General features: G+C 45.3%; 1 protein-coding gene and 1 non-coding gene across 2 annotated transcripts; one reads left to right on the plus strand and one right to left on the minus strand.

Moving 5' to 3' along the window:
• Positions 1-1,265: 1,265 nt before the first annotated feature.
• Positions 1,266-3,644, minus strand: LOC110904734 (dolichyl-phosphate beta-glucosyltransferase). Its single transcript, XM_022150586.2, has 10 exons — positions 3,429-3,644; positions 3,291-3,339; positions 3,054-3,160; positions 2,879-2,924; positions 2,654-2,788; positions 2,453-2,542; positions 2,197-2,316; positions 2,035-2,118; positions 1,805-1,869; positions 1,266-1,635 (listed from the first exon to the last, which is right to left on the minus strand). Exons 1-10 carry the CDS (start codon positions 3,545-3,547, stop codon positions 1,437-1,439), a joined length of 1,014 nt encoding a protein of 337 aa, XP_022006278.1. The 5' UTR covers positions 3,548-3,644; the 3' UTR covers positions 1,266-1,436.
• Positions 3,645-3,716: 72 nt separating this feature from the next.
• On the plus strand, positions 3,717-3,789 carry TRNAK-CUU. The gene has a single exon. It is a non-coding gene; the product is annotated as a tRNA-Lys (tRNA).
• Positions 3,790-19,671: the final 15,882 nt, after the last annotated feature.

The following is a 19,671-nucleotide window of genomic DNA, read 5'->3' on the forward strand; positions in this document are numbered from 1 at the left end:
TATCCAGAAGTATATTGGAATGGAACAATTAGTTGGAGATTGTTCGAAGGGTATACCAACCTTGAACGCGTTACACAAGCAAGGGTAATCCTTATGCCCTTTGTGTGAGTTGCATGACGAATGAACGGAGCATATTTTCACTGGGTGTTATATAGCCTCTATAGTCTGGTTAATGATTAGCTCGTGGTACGGAACGGAGCCCATCTACGCATTCTCGGTGCAAGATTTAGGAAAGGTTGTCTTAGGAGAAGACATCAAGATTGAGAAGATTAGTGGGGAGATAAAAGCACTAAGTTTCTTATGGATCAAGGGTAGGTCTAAGACGTCGTCTTTGGAATGGGATAAATGTTTGTTGTTCGAAGTTTAGTTTTTTTCCTGTTGCTGTAGTTGGTTTGCCCTTTTGCTATTTGCTGGCTAGCAGGGCTGTGTAAATAAACACACTATGTATGCTCAAAGGCAGTGGCGGACCCAGGAATTATTTTCTGGGGGTGCGAACGAAGGGTTCAATCAAATTTTCAAGGGGTGCAATCGGGATTTTTACCTTGAAAATACACTAAAAATTCTTTTTTCAAGGGGGGCACCTGCCCACCCAAGCCAAAGCTTGGGTCCGCCCTTGCTCAAAGGCATTGTTTAAATAGCTCTTCAAGACCTTTGGGCAATATACAATTGAAAGAAAAGCACACACCATATATTTTTAACATTTGTATGCTAAAAATTAGGTTTGACATGAAATATTTGTATTTATGCGTGCGAGTGTAGAAATACAAGGGACTGTAGAGATACAAAGGGAAACATAATACTATGTTTTGTTATTTTAAAGTAACATACAAAAATACAATTGGGATGTCTTTCTAAGTAAACATGTCAATTATGTGGGTTGGGTCAGGACTTCAAAAGGTTATACATAAGAGGACCCTGGGCGGTTACCTTTAACGCGTGATGGCAAATAGTATAACGCGTGGAAGTTTATTTCTCCCACCCCGCCTCATTTAGATAACGCGTTATATATTAACGAAAATCCATTTTCGTTATATTTTCAACGCGTGATGGTTTGGTTTTGTGAGTGGAATTGTTGGTTGGGGGAAATTGTTGGGTGTGGTGATGAGTGATGACCACCCCCACTAAAAAAGATTGTGAGTGATGGAAAAATGGTCGATGACATGGCGGAACTTGATTGGTGCTTGTGAGTGATAAATTCTATCACTAGTGAACCACCCCCCCTCCCCTAAGTCAAGAGTCTTTTAATGGTCTAAAGAAAAAAATTGTGGGATTTTAATTTTTAATGTCTCTCATTAGATTTTCAGCATAGATTAGTATAACTGTCTCTCATAATGTCTAGCATACATAATATTTTCAACTTACAGTTAATAACACAAGAAAAATAATAACTGAAATTTCTGCAGACGCAATAAAAAAACCTGGTTAACTCACTTGAACTAAGATTGTCGATCGCTGCTTATCTTCCATATACCAAGTCTATATCCCACAGACATAAGACTCATTTCCCACAGCATGTTCAGAATGCTTAACAGACTCACCTTCGATCCGGGAATTTCAGACCAGGTTACCGATATCTCTATAATAGGGATGCCAAAATATTTGCTTAAGTAAACTAATTCCACGTCAAAGCACCATCTGCATTATAATTATAAAAAAAAACATTAAATAAACCAATTCTACATTTTGTTCAATTTTAGATCAGTACTGTAATGATACTGTTTTCGAAATCATCATTACCAAACTAAATAACTAATTAACACCTAAAAATAATGAGCAAGTAAAAGCAAGGCGACGAATTTCATACCTTTTCAAACGAATATTAGTAAAAAGCTTCCTTGCAGCAGCTCTAGTAAACATCTTAAATCCACACTGCCATAGATGTCAAACTTCATATTAAAATATATCCATCAAATCAACTTTAACAAGAATGCAAAAAAAAAAAAAAAAAAAAAAAAAAAAAAAAAAAAAAAAAAAAAACTAGTGTAAATCATCAGAGGAATTATATAATACAATAGCTTATTTAAGACCAAAAACCTGTGTATCACGAACTCCAGGGCCAGCAGCTAGGAGGACAACGAGATGGAACCCTTTCATCAAAAAGTTTCGGTACCACTTCCTCTAAAACATAAAATAAAAGTATTCAGAAAAGAAAAACAAAACTAAGGAAAATTAGATAATCAAACATGAAGAACTAACTGTAGCTAGAGCTTTCTTCTCTAGATGAGCACGTGAACCGAATGCCACTATAGGGATATCTTGGATTCCTTCACTTGAATCTCCAGCTGATTGATGTTTCTTTTTGGCAACTGCAAGAATCTAATAGGGAAAACATCAGCTGCTATTTACATATACACTTTCTACATACTATGCAGTCAGGCAAGCTTTAATGAGACATTAAAACAGACTTCACCAACATATGAACTTAATTTGACAGACTGCAAATCAGACCAACCTGATTTTCAAGCTTTTCCAGATCATCAACTTTGGTGGCTCCATCAGCATCTAGCATCAGAAGTAGTTTTCCCCGAGAATGAAGCATTCCCTGTTTTACAATGCTTCCGCATAAGCAACGACCTTCGATCAGTTTTCACGAGTCAAACAAAAACACCGAAGACAAAACAAGATTCAATCAAAACATATAAACTAAACTCACTTTTCTTATAGCTTCTCCTTTGCCCTGATTCTTTCCTAGAAGCACAACTCTAACATTGTCTACTTTATACTTCCTCACAAAGTCAAAGGCTACTCGTTTTGTTCCATCCTTACTTCCATCATCAACGATTATCACCTGCTCCACACTCAAATCATTTCAAAATCAATCCGTAATGATTAATGAACCACCAAACATTGATTCGATTAAAAAAATATCGAGAAATACCTCATATGTAAACGAATTATCCTTTCCAGCACGTTCTTGAAGATAACTACACACGAAAATTCAGAACCATTGATCAACTCATACATATACAACAATCTTATAAAACAAATCTTAAATTCTCACACAAACTACGATCTACGAGCAGTTAAAAACCTAATCTAAAGTGAAGACTCACTTCATAGTCTCATCAAGAGCAGCAGGCAGTCTAAGTTCTTCATTATATGCAGGCACAATCAATGAAATATATTTTTCAGCAGGATCATATATATAAGGGCAATCAACCTGTTACCAGTTCACAAATAACTAATATTAGTTGAATAGTCTAAGTTTGTTACATAAACAACTATGTTTCAGATCCGCTAGTTAGATACAAATGCGTGAGAATGAATAACAGAATGATGAAATCGGATACCTGTTTGAGAGAATTTGGATCTTCAAAGATCGGGTGAGCTTCGAGATGACTGTGAAAAGAAATCAACATCAGAGATTAATAAACAAGGAATTAAAGCAAAATATTATGGTAAATTAGGGTTTGAGACGAAGAAAATACATGTGATTAGATCTTCTTCTGAATGATTCAATAACAACAGCAGCTGCTAAACCTAATCCACAAACTAAAGCTATGATTAATGTTAATTCAAGCATCGTCGACAATTCCAGTATTTCCATGGTTCCGTTTCAGTAAACGACGACGATGCAACGAAGTAGAAGTTTTCAACACATTGAATTTAACAACTTCAAAGTTCAAACCCTAGATAGACAGAGAGATAAGAGTGCGATTTAAGATATTCATATTTAATTCCGTACAAATACATTGTCTGTAGTTGAAAGACAACAAGCCCGTCTAGCTCAGTTGGTAGAGCGCAAGGCTCTTAACCTTGTGGTCGTGGGTTCGAGCCCCACGGTGGGCGCTTGTTTTTCGGTTTGGTTTTTCTGATGGGCTTGTGGTATCTGGGTTAGCTTTAAAGCTGCCTGATAAATGGACATGGGCTTTATCCTATCTGGGCTTTAAATCCAGTCAGGTCCCAACCGGTTTAAGGGAACGAGACTACAAAACAGGTTGGGTTGGGTCCAAATAAGTTTGGGCGAAACCAGTTTTTTCGATGAAGTGAGTCGGGTTACGCCAAACTGGTTTTTTACACCTCTAGGTTAAGTGACATAAAACATGAAATAAGATTTACTGAAAATCACTTGGAATCAGGGCGCGGATAAAAAGTTGTCATTTGATACCTTTGAAGTTCGCAACTTGTAGTGTTCCCTTGATGCCCTTTTTTATTGTCGTTCATGAAGGTATTATTCAATTAAACATTAGATCTAGGTTACTACTTGAACTTTCCCCCTTGTTTCATTTCTTATTAATTCATGAATGTTTGATAAATGTTTATTAAATTTTCCACACATGGTTTAACAATAAAATTGGTCATCTTCAAGTAAATTAGAGTCATAAGTTATTTTTTCAAGTAAAGTTTCAAACCTGGTGTAGGAACCGTTCGCGTAATAATAAATAAAATAAACAAATTTTATTAACTGATTACAATACAGAAATAGAAAGCTAACAACTATTACTATTACAACTGAAAAAAAAAAGACAATACAAGAAGGGGTAGAAACAGAATTGACTGAGGCACGTGTTCAACACGCTTCCCTTAAAACAAATTTCGAGTCTCCCAAGAGTACTCGTTTTGTTTCCCAGGGTACAACAGCCGGAGCAGTAGTACTGTCGGAGTTCACCTACAACCCGAAGGTTACCTTGAAACTGCAAGAGAGAGATTAGAAAAGCTGTGGAGAGAAAGAGAATTGCTGTTGTGTTGCTGGGTTTTCGTAGTGTACTCTATAGCAAGGTATGGAGCTGTATACAGCTCCTGGTTTGAAACAGCCAAAAACGAATTAAATGAGAGGTTTAAATTGCATTAAACGTCTTCAATGCAATTTAATACGTCATTTAATTCTCAGTCAAAGCCTATTAACTCGTTAGTTACGAAGCTGGACTGAAACTGCACTGTCATTCAATGCTTGAAGCTTCTGCGCGCGCGCGCGCGCAAGTCACCCTGGTGCGCGCGCGCCCAGGTCTGCACGCCCATGCGCGGTGCGTCCTCTTGGCTCAAGTCCATGCGCGCGTGCGCCACGTCAACTGTGAGCCTATACGTGCGCGCCACACAGTCGCGCCGTATTGGCTCACTCTGGTGCGCCGCGCACGACACAGCAGGACCCATGCACCATGCGCGCAACCGCGCGCCTCCGTGCCATGTGTACTCGCGCGCGCATGCGCATGACTGCCACGTCATGCGCCGCATCACCTACCACTTGGTCCTTGCAACCCTTGTGCTCCACCACGCGGTCAAAAATACAAAGGCGGCTCTCAAGCGGCGATGCGAGCGTGCGAAGTGCAAAGTGCGCCATCAAAGCGCCACATTGCGCCTCATCGCGCGCGCGCGCGAGCGTGTGCGAGTGCGAGTTAGGGTGCTCCGCACCCTTCGCGAGGACATTAGTGTGTGCTTCCATGAAACAATAAGGATGGAGAGTTCCACCTTAAATACCCATTTAAGTTCCATCTCTCCTCCTATGTGGGACAAGGTGCTACTTTCCCTTTAGTTTCAGCATTGAATGTTCCAAACACCCAACTTTGAGCATCGATATCTCATTCATCTTAGCTCGGTTTTGGACGTGGTTTAGTTCGTTGCGAAGATCTTCCAACATAGAACACAAACCCACAAATAAATACATAAAACCCGCTCATTTTATTATATTTATTTCTAGTCCAAAATAGGAAAAAAAATCATTTTCCTATATTTGTGAAAATGCTATTTTCACCTATTTTTCCAACAATCCCCCACATGAAAAATGCTATTTTCATCAAATTTCCAACAATCCCCCACATGTATGGAAATGGATCTTTTCCTTACACTTTTCAACGATAAACTTCGACAGTTGAGTATTGCAAGATAGGTAGGTTGAAGCCTTTGAACCTTCTTTTGTGAAGCGCACTTAGCTTACTAGCGGTGTGTAGACGCGATGTCCTTGAACATACCCCCATTTGCGTAAACGACAATACACTTCACACAATACTCTCCCTGGTTTGGCCAACTCCTCATTGTCGTGTCCTATTATGGTCCTGGAACACTAGCCTGGTTCTGCGAGAGCTCTAGGATTTGCGCACCCCACAAATCCATTTGAAGCGACCTCACTTCTCTCTAACATAGGTGATTCCCATGAATCATTAAAAGCATCATAGTTATTTGATTTCCCGAAATCATTAACCTTAATATGCTTATCCTCACTTCAATGTCACTGATTGGAATGGACTAGGAAGTATATTTAACTCCCTTTCAGTTTTGGGGTACTCCCCCACAGTGACTCTGTTTTGGTAATATGATTAAGTTGTCCTATTGAACTTAGATCTTGGGATCTCCAGTCAACTAAGTTAGGTTTCCCTCATATTCCCATTTACCACGGGCTTTAGTCCCATTCATCTTGACGACGTTTCTACTAACTCTCTGCTTAAGCCTTTTGTAAACGGGTCCGCAATGTTATCCGCTGATCTCACATAATCAATTGTGATAACACCCGTTGAGAGTAGTTGTCGTATCGTGTTATGTCTACGCGCACGGATTGCTGGTGTATCTACTTAGCCTACTCACCGCGTAAGCTAAGTCGGGTCTAGTACATGTCATTAGATACATTAGACTGCCAATAATTCTTGAATACTCTAACTGAGCAACTCCATCTCCTTTATTTCTTCTTGAGATGTTGGGAGGTATCAACTGGAATTCGAGCTAGTATCTCCCGAGTTAAATTTTTCAAGAATTTTATCCACATAGTGAGATTGACTTAACACAAGACCATCTTGGGTTCTTATGATCTTTACTCCAAGAATCACGTCCGCTAAACCCATGTCTTTCATGTCAAATCTCACTTTTAACATGCTTTTAGTAGCTTTGATAATTTTATCATTACTCCCAATGATAAGCATATCGTCTACATAAAGGCATAAGATAACATAACCTTCATTGTGTCTTTGAAATAAACACATTTGTCGCACTCATTTATTTTGAAACCATTGTCAATCATGACATGATCAAACTTTTGGTGCCATTATTTTGGTGCTTGCTTCAAGCCATACAAAGACTTGACGAGTTTACATATTTTACCCTCTTGACCTGGGGCAGAGAAACCTTCAGGTTGCTCCATGTAAATCTCTTCTTCTAAATCGCCATTTAGAAATGCGGTTTTAACGTCCATTTGGTGAACTTCCAAATTTCGTAAAGCCGCTATAGCAAGAACCAATCTAATCGAGGTTATGCGCGTCACAGGCGAGTAGGTATCAAAGTAATCTAGACCTTCCTTTTGTCTAAATCCTTTAATCACCAACATAGCCTTGTACTTATCAATACTTCCATCAGTTTTCATCTTCCTTTTGAATATCCAACGATATCCAAGTGGTTTGCAACCAGGTGGAAGATCTACTAACTCCCAAGTATGATTTTGCAATATAGAATCTATTTCATTTCTTATTGCTTCTTTCCATTGAGGTCCTTCTGAAGAGGAAACCGCTTCGCGATATGTATTGGGCTCGCCCTCAACCATATAGCTAACGAAGTCTGGACCGAAGGATTTTTCAACCCTTGGCCTTTTACTTCGCCTGCGATCACTTTCTTCAACCTCAGGTTGTTCATGTGTCTTATCATGAACTACCTCCTCAACTGGTGTAGAAAAGCTTTCACCTACTTCAAAAGTAGGTGTTGATGACGTTGCATGTGTTTGTCTTCTCAAAGGAAACACATTTTCAAAGTAAGACACAACGTTAGGATTCATCTCCATGATAGTGTTTACGTGTACATCAGGATTCTTGGACTCATATACAAGAAAGCGATGTGCACTACTTTGATGTGCATACCCAATGAATATGCAATCAACAGTTTTGGGTCCTATCCTAAGAGCCTTAGGAGGTGGTACAATCACCTTTGCTAGGCACCCCCACACTTTCAAGTATTTGTATGAAGGCTTCTTCCTTTTCCATAACTCATATGGAGTTTCGTCTCTCTTTTTGAGTGGTATCTTGTTCAAAAGATAATTAGCCGAGAGAATGGCTTCCCCCCACATTTCCTGGCTCACCCCAGAACTTATCAACATGGCGTTCATCATTTCTTTCAATGTACGGTTCTTTCGTTCCGCCACGCCATTTGATTGTGGAGAATAAGGAGGTGTACACTCATGTATAATGCCACTTTTTGCGCATAAATCGGCAAAAGGTGCAACATATTCGCCTCCTCGATCGCTTCGCAAAGCTTTTATCTTCTTTTGAAGTTGATTCTCAACTTCATTTTTATACAAGATTGAAGGGGTATGGTCCCAGATCTCGCGTCAGCATCGACCGCGAGTGACCATTACCCTTATCAAAACCCCCACTAGCTAACAACCTACTTGTGCCCATGCGAGCACGCGTCGGCACAAGGGTTGAATCCAATCTATCTAGTAACGAAGGAGGACTTACATGAAACATGAGAACGGTAGAGTGATGCGACATAGCATCACATCTGGTGTATGAAAACGGAAGTATTCACAGCGATGCGGCCTCGCACCGCATCCAGTGAACACTTCTATCAATACAAGAAAGCCTAGGCATAGAAGAAGATGAACATAACGGTGCGGCTGGCACCGCACCATATGGGCATTTTCGTCACGACAAGGGATGCAGGCAAATCGTCTCCGCGGACGACGATGCGGCTAGCACCGCATCTCGCGTATTCCTTGATCACAAGTAGGAGACGCAGTAACTTCAGACGTTACCGCATGCAGCGATGCGGCTTGCACCGCATCCTATGCACTCAACAAGTGGGACTGACACCACAGTGCAAGTGGCACCAATGGCAGTTACCTGTCAGAGCTACGTAAGTAATGGACTGACGTGGCGTAACCTCCACAACCGACAAGCCTGACACACCTGCAAAGGTGCAGCACGTCGTCAGTCCATCCATCATCATCCTCCTTCACTCCTCGGCTATAAATACCAACCCCAAACCAGGTTTGAGGTATCTCTTCACAACTCTCTCACTACTACTACTATCTTACTTTGCTTCCCAAGCAAACTACTGATTCTCACGCCGGAGAGTGGTAACAAGGAGCACCCCCCACACCATCCTCCTTGTTACGAGTCACGACTTGTTTCCTTGTGCAGGAGATCAACCACCGGTGATCCAGCCAGCGATCCTCGAGAGGAAGGGATTAACCCTTCTTGACGAGACCAGTATTTTAACCCTGCCCGGTTAACCATTGTTTCATCATTGGCGCCCACCGCTACTCTTAGCATTTTCTCATCTATCCTTTTCCCTCTCTCAAGATCATGACTGATCACCAAAACAACACTGCGGATAACCAAAATCCCCCATTCCCACCTCCGGTAGGGGTCAATGCCTCGACCTCCCAACCCGGACACATCGGCACGTCCACACAAAGGGGTCCCTCATTTACGTTTGGACATGACTTATCACAGTTCGCATCTGTGATCCCACCAGGCATGACCGTTCATACCTGGTACGAGCAGCAGGCAGCCCTGCTGACAGCAGCATACAACCGCGCTTGTACGGAAGCGAATATACAAGCTGGGCCTACCCCAGCACCGCACACCCCTGCTGAGCGTATTTTACAATACGATGGCAGGATACATTCACGCCCGTCTTCAAGAAGCCGACGTGAAGACCGCGGATCGTCTTACTGTTCGGTCCACACCCTCAACGAGGACGATTCCTCATACGGGTCCCACACCAGAGGACCAGTGCATACACGCATTGGCCCCCATGGCGAGGACAGGAGGCGATCAACCTCCCGACGCGGCCCAGGCATTCAGAGCCGATTGTGCCCACAACCATACACCGAAGGGTACGGTCATACCGACCCTGACGACTGTACCTACCGCGGGGATTCACATGACACCAGCAGCAGACCGGGAGGACGCAACTACGTTCCTCCCAGTCACCCCCGCAACACATACCTCAGGGCGGCTAAGCGCCCTGCGAATGAACCATACAGGCCAAAGGCAGCGGCCGAAAATTCCAAGTTCGGCACGCGGATCGCCAACGCCCATGTCACCACGACAAAGTTCCCATTAAACGTTGGGAAATACAGTGGTTCGACCGACCCGGACGACCACATGAACATCTTCATGGGCGCGGGCATCAACGGCCAGTGGGATGAACCCACTTGGTGTAATTTTTTCCCCCAGACCCTTACGGGCCTGGCCAGGGCATGGTTCGATTCTTTGCCAGTGGGATCACTGGATTCATTCGAGGACTTGCGTACCAAGTTCCTCGCCCATTTTAGCCAGCAGCGACGCCACGAACGTGATTCGTTGGACGTCATGAACATCTGGCGAAGGGACGACGAATCCCTCGAGGCATTCGTCGTCCGTTACAATAAAGAATGCCTGGAGATAGGTGACGTGGCAGACTAGATGGCACGAAACCACTTCATCCGGGCCGTCAAAGACAGAGAGATGATCATGACCATCTCTGGCAAGGAGGGCCTGCCCAAAAAATGGGAGGATGTTATGACCGCGGTCAAGACATACGCCCAGACACAGCGGTCACTTGAACCGCACGTGGCAAAGGCAAAGCCCCAAGCCGAAACGTCCCACCAAGGGTCCAAGCGTAACAATAAACGCAACCGGGACGTGGGAAATCGTGATATTTCCAAACCGTATTTCCCGCGAATCAACACGTTCGACCCAAGGAACTACAACCCCGCCCGAGACAGTCGGGCATCAAAAAAAGATTCTCGGGACCGCAACTGGACCGAGATCACCATGTCGCCAAGTGAGTTCCTCCTTGCGGACCCACAGTTCTTGCGACCGGCCCAAACAATGAAGTTCAAGAAAAATCAGGACCTCACACTCTACTGTGAGTACCACAAGGACTCGGGCCACACCACCAACAACTGCATCAGTCTCCGGCTGGAGATTGAGCGGGCCTTAAAGGAGGGGAAACTGCAACACCTTTTGACAGGTGGGCAAAAACCCACCAAGCGCATCACCCCTCATGGCGAAGGTACCTCCTCCGGGAAGAGAACTATGTACGTGGCTTCCACCCACATGATCCACGGAGGTAAAGGCAGGCCGCGCAAAGCGGCGAGAAGGCCGGAATGTGACTGGAAAGACAAGCAAGTCGTCTTTCCAAAAGTCCGAGGCGGACCGCGCGATAGGCGCGCCGTCGTTATTTCAGGCCAACTGGCACACTACTGCACCGAGCGTCTATTCATTGACCCAGGCAGTACTTCTGATATAATCTACGAACAATGCTTCAACCAGTTCGCCCAGGAGGACAAAGATCGGTTGCAAGCAGTAGATTACCCATTGGCTGGGTTCGCAGGGGAAACTGTCTTTCCCCTGGGCCAAATTACTTTTCCTGTGCGTCTTTCCAGCGGAAATCGCACAAGGACAGAAGAGGTAAACTTCATGGTTTTACCTCACACCTCCAGATATGACGTACTCCTCGGGAGAGAATCCCAAGGAGATTTCAATATGATTACGTCCGTCCCCCACTCTGCGGTTGGTTTCCCAACTGAATCGGGGGTCGCGATAATCTATGCCCGCAGGGACGTCATGATGTCGGACGAAGTACGTCCGACCAAGGTCGCAAGGCCCACTCCCAACGACCAACCAGAAAAATGGGTTCTCAACGCGAGATACCCAGAACAAAAGGTCACATTGGGTCACGCCTTATCCCCGACCATCAAAGCGCACCTGAAGCAGCTTCTCTTCAGGAATCAAGACATCTTCGCATGGACACCCGCCGACATGACCGGGGTCCCACGTGATATCGCGCAACATCACTTGAATACCTTGCCAGGTATTAAGCCAGTGATCCAAGGCCAACGCCACCTTGGGTCCGCTAAAAATCAGGCGATGCAAGAGCAGATCGAAGAACTGCTCTCCGCAGGCATCCTGCGGGAAGTTAAATACCAGACTTGGTTATCCAACCCAGTCATGGTAGAAAAACCGTCCGGGGCTGGCGCATGTGCGTCGATTACAAAGACCTTAACAAAGCCTGCCCCAAGGATTGTTACGCGCTTCCAGAAATCGACGAAAAAGTCGATAATCTCGCACCATTCAGGTGGAAGTGTTTCCTCGATTGCTACAAAGGGTACCACCAAGTACAAATGGCAATCGAGGATGAAGACAAAACGGCATTCCGGACTCCCACCGGAAATTACTGTTATACAAAGATGCCGTTTGGGTTGCGCAATGCGGGCTCAACCTATCAAAAGTTGATGAACGACGCTTTACGCGGGCAAATAAGCAAAAGTGTCGAAATCTACATGGACGACCTGGTCGTCATGAGCATGGAAGAAGATACCATGCTCACGGATATTGAAAGAACATTCCAAACTCTACGAAGCGTTAACATAAAGCTCAATCCAGGGAAATGCTCGTTTGGAATGGAAGAAGGCAAATTCCTGGGGTTCATCGTGACTAAAGATGGATTCAAGGTAAACCCGGAGAAAGTCCAGGCGATCGAGCGCATGCCATCGCCTTCATCGATGAAAGATATGCAACGGCTAGCCGGCAGGCTAGCGGCACTCAACAGATTCTTAGCCAACCATGCAGCTAAGTCTTATCCGTTCATCAAGACCCTGCGGAGCTGTTCAAAGAAAGAACAATTCCAGTGGACCGCAGAGGCTGAACAGGCCTTCCGGGAAATAAAGGAGTGTTTGATACAACTCCCAACTCTAACCGCACCACGCAAGGATGAGCCACTCATATTATACCTATCCGCCGCGGATAACGCGGTGGGTGCGGTATTGATAGTGGAGCGAAAGGGGGTTCAAACACCCATCTATTACATCAGCAAGATGCTCAACGACCCAGAGACGAGATACTCAATAATGGAAAAATTGGTGCTAGCATTAGTGCACGCTTCAAGACGGTTACGACGCTACTTCGTAAACCACGTCATCACAGTGCTAACCAATTACAGGATCGGCCCGATCCTATCCAAACCCGACATCTCTGGGAGATTAGCAAAATGGGCAATCGAGCTGGGCGCGCACACGATACACTATAAACCGCGCCCCGCGATTAAAGGCCAGATCTTAGCTGATTTCGCCGCCGAAGTACCGGTGAATCGCATCCAAAAATGCGAAGAAGCACAAACTCCTGCACCAACGCCATCCTCCTCAGAAACATGGGCACTATTCACCGATGGTGCCTCCAACGAGGAAGGTGCGGGTGCAGGTCTGCGACTCGTCAGCCCTAACGGCCAAGAGCTTACATATGCAATCCGCCTCGATTTCAAAAGCACAAACAACGAGGCAGAATATGAGGCCCTGTTAGCGGGACTACGTTTAGCAGTCAAACTCGGCGTGCAACACTTGAAAGCGCACGTCGATTCTTTGTTGGTTGCGGGACAAATACGCGGTGACTATGCCGCAAAAGGGGACATCATGATCCTCTACCTTGAACAAGCTCTGCAACTAACATCCCAATTCGCTTCGTTTAATATCCGACATATTAATCGAAGCGAAAACAAGTCCGCAGATGCACTATCAAAACTTGCATCTACCAGCTTCCAACACTTGGCAAAGGAGATACGCATCGAAATTCTGCAAAATCCTTCGGTACCCCTGCGCCAAGTCAACGTCATTCAATACGGTTCAACATCATGGATGACACCTATTATCGCATATCTGCAATCAGGTGTGACTCCCGAAAGCAAATCAGAGGCACGCAAGCTACAATACAAAGCGTGCCATTATCAAATGGGAGACGGTATCCTATACCGAAAGTCATACCTCGGGCCACTCATGCGATGCGTCAACCCGCAGGATGCCACATACCTCATCCGAGAGATACACGAGGGCATATGTGGCATACATGCTGGACCACGCATGGTAGTGGCCAAAATCATGAATGCCGGGTATTACTGGCCCGGTATGCACCTGGACGCCGTCAAAGAGTTGCGCAAATGCATCGACTGTCAACGTCATGCTCCAAAAACTTTGCGGTCAAAGAACAACTTAGTCCCTGTCACAACCGCGTGGCCCTTTCAGAAATGAGTAATTGACGTTGTGGGACCCTTCCCTGACGCTCCGGGTGCGGTTAAATTTATCATAGTAGCGGTCGATTACTTCACAAAATGGGTAGAGGCAAAACCGCTCGCCTCAACCACCGCTATGATAACAAGAAAGTTCATTTGGGAACACATCATCTGCCGTTTTGGTTTACCAATGTGCATTGTCACCGATAACGGCACCAACTTCGCTGCCGACGAATTTCAAAAATGGCTAGAAGAACTACATATTGAACACGTATTCTCATCAGTCGCACACCCGCAAGGGAACGGCCAAGTTGAGAGTATCAATAAAAGCCTAGTCGAAGGGATCAAGGCACGGTTGGGAACGGCCAGGCGTGGCTGGGTCGATGAACTGCCAAGTATCTTATGGGCTCACCGTACTAGCCCAAAAACAAGCAACGGGGAAACACCCTTCAGCCTAGTCTACGGTTCAGAAGCGGTGATCCCCGCAGAAGTAGGTCTCCCCTCTCCTAGAATGTTGGCTATTGAAAAACTAGACAACAACACGGAACGCAGGATCAATTTGGACCTCTTGGAAGAAAGGCGCGAAAACGCTGCCATCAACGAGGCCAAATACAAATCCAAACTTGAAAAGTACTACAACACGCGCGTCCGCGTTTGTACTTTCAACCCAGGAGACTACGTCCTACGCGACAATGAGGCATCTAATGCCGAGCGCCCAGGCAAACTTGCCCCCAAGTGGGAAGGACCCTACCTCATCAAAGAGGTCTTAGGGAAAGGCGCGTACAAATTGCAAACGCTAGAAGGCGAACCTATCGCACGAACATGGAATGCACAACAGCTTCGACGCTGTTATATGTAAGCCATGTTCTTACATTTATCTATGTAACCTATCGGGCCGCAGGCCATTTGCAAATAAATAAATAAGCAATTTTGTACATTATTGTTTGTTACTACTATTACAAATGCGTGTTCCACTTTGCGGTATCCCAAAAACAGATTGGCAAAATCTTCATTCGCGATACCCACACAAAGTGGTAACCACACACAAATATTGTAATAGGCCAGCAGAAGGCAAAAAGACTTGCATATTTATCCGACCGGATAAACAAGTTTTTTGTTAACACTTAACACAATTCCTGAGCCCAAAAAGGCAAACAATGGAATTGACGCGTACTCATACGACAAAGGTATGGAGTACACTTGACCCCATTCACAAATGGGTAGAGTTCCGGATATATAAGCTTTTACAAAGCGTACACAATTCCTGAGCCCAAAAAGGCAAACAATGGAATTGACGCGTACTCATACGACAAAGGTATAGAGTACACTTGACCCCATTCACAAATGGGTAGAGTTCCGGATATATAAGCTTTTACAAAGCTTACACAATTCTAAAACCCTAACGCGGTAAATAACAGAATTGACGCGTACTTATACGACAAAGGTATGGAGTATACTTGACCCCATTCACAAATGGGTAAAGTTCCGTATACATACGTTCAGACATGCAAGAATTAAAAACACTTGTACAAACAAAACAAAAAACTTTATATTCAAAAAATTCAAGCACCCACGTGATGCTTAATGGATTTACATAAAGTTCCTATTCTATACAAGAGGAAAACAAAAAGGAGGCATACTAGCCAACCTGAACCCTATTTTGTACCGCTGGTTCCCGCACCTCCTTCGGCACTACCAGCGGGATCTTCCTCTTCCGCATCCGGATAAAGCATCCGCAGGCGATCAACATAGTCCGCAGCCTCTAAACAATTGTCCAGTTCCTCTACACAGGCAAGGGACGTATCATAAAAGGAGGTTTCGGCCGCTTTAAGAAGCGACTCGGTGTCCACACCATGGAACCCAGATTGCTTATCAGTATAACCGCCCGCGGATATTACATTAATATGCCCAATGCAGCGGTTATAACCAGCTTTAAAACCAGCATCGCGCGCACGTTCCTTAACCAGGTCCAAGCCAGCTGCGGTCTCAGGGGCATTCATGATAGCCTCAACAATCTGCAATAAAAGGATCATAAGTCTTGGATGCTAATCCAAACAAATGTAAAGGCAACGGATACTTACACGCACGATACCATGAGTCCGCAACCACTCACGGTCAGCCTTCAGCTGGTCGAAAGAGGACGCCAAGGCATCCTTGGCCTCAACAGCGGCATCAGCCCGCTCTTCCGCAACCGACATGCGGGCAGTAAGGTCTTTAACCACGACCTCCCGGGCCTGAACCTCAGCCTGTCAAAAAACAGAAAACAGTTTACTCGATAAACATTTTCAACACAATGAAGGAAATATACAACAGAGGTAACGAAACATACCTGAAGGCTGGCAACAACCCTACCCAAGCGGGTACGCTCCGCGTTCGCCTCTTCCAGAGCCTTCGAAGTGCGGTTTTCCCTCTCTTTGGCCTCATCAAGGGCCTTCGCAGTACGGGCCCCCGTTTCCTTGGCCTCTTCCAGCGCCTTATTAGCCAGGGCCTCTGCTTGCTGCGCTTTAACCGCAATGGCCTCAGCTGCAGCTTTTTCCTTGCCCAAGGCAACGTTCGCTGCCTTGGCGTTCGTCAACTCCTGCCGAGCACGAAACAGAGTGTCATTCTGCTTCGCCCAAGATTCATTCCACTTCTTGCGCTCATTGGAATACTTTTCATTCCAACTCTTGCGTTCATCAGAAAGAAGTTTGGCAAGAGTACGAACTTGTTTCAGCTGAGCAGCGGCAGCCCACTCCGAGGTTTGCTTCTGCTTCTCAAAAGCAGCTCTATCCTTCTCGAGCTGCTCCGCACCCGCACGAGCAGCCTCGATCAACTTTTCCGCTTCTGCCCGCATGCGAGCAGCTTCTTCCTCGCGGCGGCCCAACACCTTGTAATCTTCCAAAATGGCATTCGCCACAATGGAAGATCCTATCAACATTGTTGAGAGCTGGTTTATACGCAGCTCACGAGGTGCGGCACGGGCACGTTCAACTTCGAAGGGGGTGCCCAGACCACCCTGAATCTCCTTACATGCCGAAGGGTCGTTGGAAATATCATCCCCCTGCATAACAGTCCAGGGGGGTCGGTGATACACAGTACTGCGACCCTGGGTATAGGTGCGGTAGTAATACTCCAATTCAGACTCCCCAGGCTGAATTGGAGGCCCATCATAACCCGCACCACCGGCAGACGAGCCGGTACCTCTCTCACCAGCAGGAGACTTCCGCGGCTCAGCATCCTGCTGCCGCACCTCAGCATCAGACTTCTGCTTACCAGCATCTGAAAACCTCAAGTCCAATCCATCACCCTCATTAGGAGAGATCAGATTGTCTGAGGAATCCACAGTGTCGAATATCTGGTCAGCAGTCGTTTCCACCGTCTTCTCCACAGTGGGATCGCGAACCGGCCCAACAAAAGGGGCCGCAGGCTCCTTGGGCACAACAGTCTCCTTCGGTACCCCCGCACCCGCATCAGCGGTATGCAGGGAGACGAAGGGAAGTCAAAGAAAGAATACCCTGCATCTCGGGATTCTGCAACATAAAGAGCAACAATTGTTAATCCAACATATTATACATGCAAAACAATGAAAAGGGATATACTTACCAGCAGCAACTGCAGGTTTCTTTTGCGCCGGAGCAGCCCTTTTGGTCTGCAGTCTCCGACGCTTTGGTTCACCACCACCAGCAGCCTTCTGCTCTGGTCCTCTTTTCTCACCAACAATGGGGGGAACCGCAGCAGTTCCACCCGCAGCCGCACCACTACCTATAACACCCAAACCCTCAAGGGTGTCAGATACTACCACGTAATCGGTATATCCGCGATAACAAGATCGATAGGTACCTGCGGCTTCAGAAACTGAAGAAGGGGCAACTGAGCCTTCAGAACTCCCCTTGCCACGACCCCGCGCGGTTTTCTTCACCGGTTTCTTCTTCGCATTCTTTTTGGGAATGCGCTTCTCAAACTTCCCCAAATCCGCAAGGATACCTGGATTGACACAATCAAGAAAACCAGTCAAAACGATAAACTGGAAAAACAAATGCAACGTACGAACTACCTCTTGCGTCTCCCATCACCGGGGCATCCAGCACCGCACGCGACGGTACGCGGAAGTTGCTAAGAATTTCAAGGTTGAAGCCTTTCTTCAGCTCAACCGCAATAAGTTCAACCCGGCCCTCGAAATCGGGCTCAAACATTCTCCACAAGCCAACCGCATCCGCTGATACAACACATGCATGCAGGTTACTACAAGGCTTAGGAAATAAGGAAAACAACAAAGAGTAAAGAACTTACCACCACTCTTTTCCCGCAAAACGGGCCTTGCCTTCCTATCTGGTCTTGTGAGCATCATCCGCAATACCCACAGTTGATTGTTATCCAGTTTCTTGAGTTCAATAGGCCGCAGCCTAGAGAACCAGTCCACGGTCTTTGCGGTGGCAACAGGAATATCTTCATCAGAAACTCCGACGTTGACATTCCTGAAAGACATGCTGGCATAGACCGCACAGGCTTTCACATAGAAGAACTTCTTCTTCCAGCCTGTCACACCCTTAGGAGGCGTCATCAACTTCAAGCTCCCATGCCGTTGAGTAAACGAGAAAAAACCGGTGTTCACCGTCAACTGGTAGAATCGCCGGAAATTTTCCACTGTAATGGGCAAGCCATGGGCACGGAATGTATATTCAAAGTTCCTAATTCGGAACATTCCAAAGGGACTAAGTTGGGAGATATGGAGATGATAATACTCCAACACCTCCGCAACGAACACCGTCACCGGCAACCTAAGGTTGCCTTCGTTGAAAAAATCAGCCCACAAGGTTATATAACCGGCCGGAGCATCGGCACCGGTATCCCCCTCTTATGGGTAGGTGGCATCCAATCGTCGGCCATCTGCACAGTGGTCATCAGGAGTTTAAAACCACCCTTTGACCACTTCAACACCGGTAACCCACCACCGGGAATGTAACGCCTTGCGTTTTCATAATTTCCCTATTTAGAAACCATTGCTTGGATTTCTATTTTTGGAAACTTTGTATTCTTGTAATCGTTCCTTTCTTGGTAATCATTATCAAACCGAGACTTGGATCATTAATGAAGTTTGCATTTTATTACATTTATGTCATACACACTCAATGTATGCTCGTATGTTCGATTTGGTGAACCAATCAATGTCTAATCGTTATTCTTGGAAACTATGTGCGAAACTTGTAATTAATCTAAACTTATGCATTGAACGTCTTTTGAACGAGAACGATACTTGGTTATGACATTTATACGCTTAAACATACTTTGGTTTTGATTATCATGCTTAACTACACCTCATACTATGCTTTTATATCAAAACAAGTCCCTAAACTCTCAACTTTGCACCTAAAGGAACCGAATACAAACTTCAGGGGGCCAAAGTGTAAAAAAATAAAAGTCTCGGAGACAAGGCCGCCGCGTGACGCGAGGGTCCTAGACGTCACGCGAGCCCCTGTTTTCGGCAGACTTGTGCTTCTTTCAAATTTTGCACGAAATCCCAAGTTCTAATCTCACCCAATCACCTTTAATCCACCTCTAATCACCTCCAATCACCTTCTAACTCATTCATTATAAATACCCACCTTCCCCAACCCATTTGACACTTTCACAACTCTCTAATCTTCACAAAATCACTCTCAATCTGCAGTAAATCTGAGTTTTTGGACAGATTCTTGTACCTTCACTAAAGTGAGTGTAACTTGCTTATTTCTTAGCTAAATCACTTGATTCTTCTTCCTATTGCTTTGTTATGTCCTTGGGTTTGAA

Source organism: Helianthus annuus, chromosome 14 (genome assembly GCF_002127325.2).
Source record: "Helianthus annuus cultivar XRQ/B chromosome 14, HanXRQr2.0-SUNRISE, whole genome shotgun sequence".
Taxonomy (NCBI): Eukaryota; Viridiplantae; Streptophyta; class Magnoliopsida; order Asterales; family Asteraceae; genus Helianthus; species Helianthus annuus.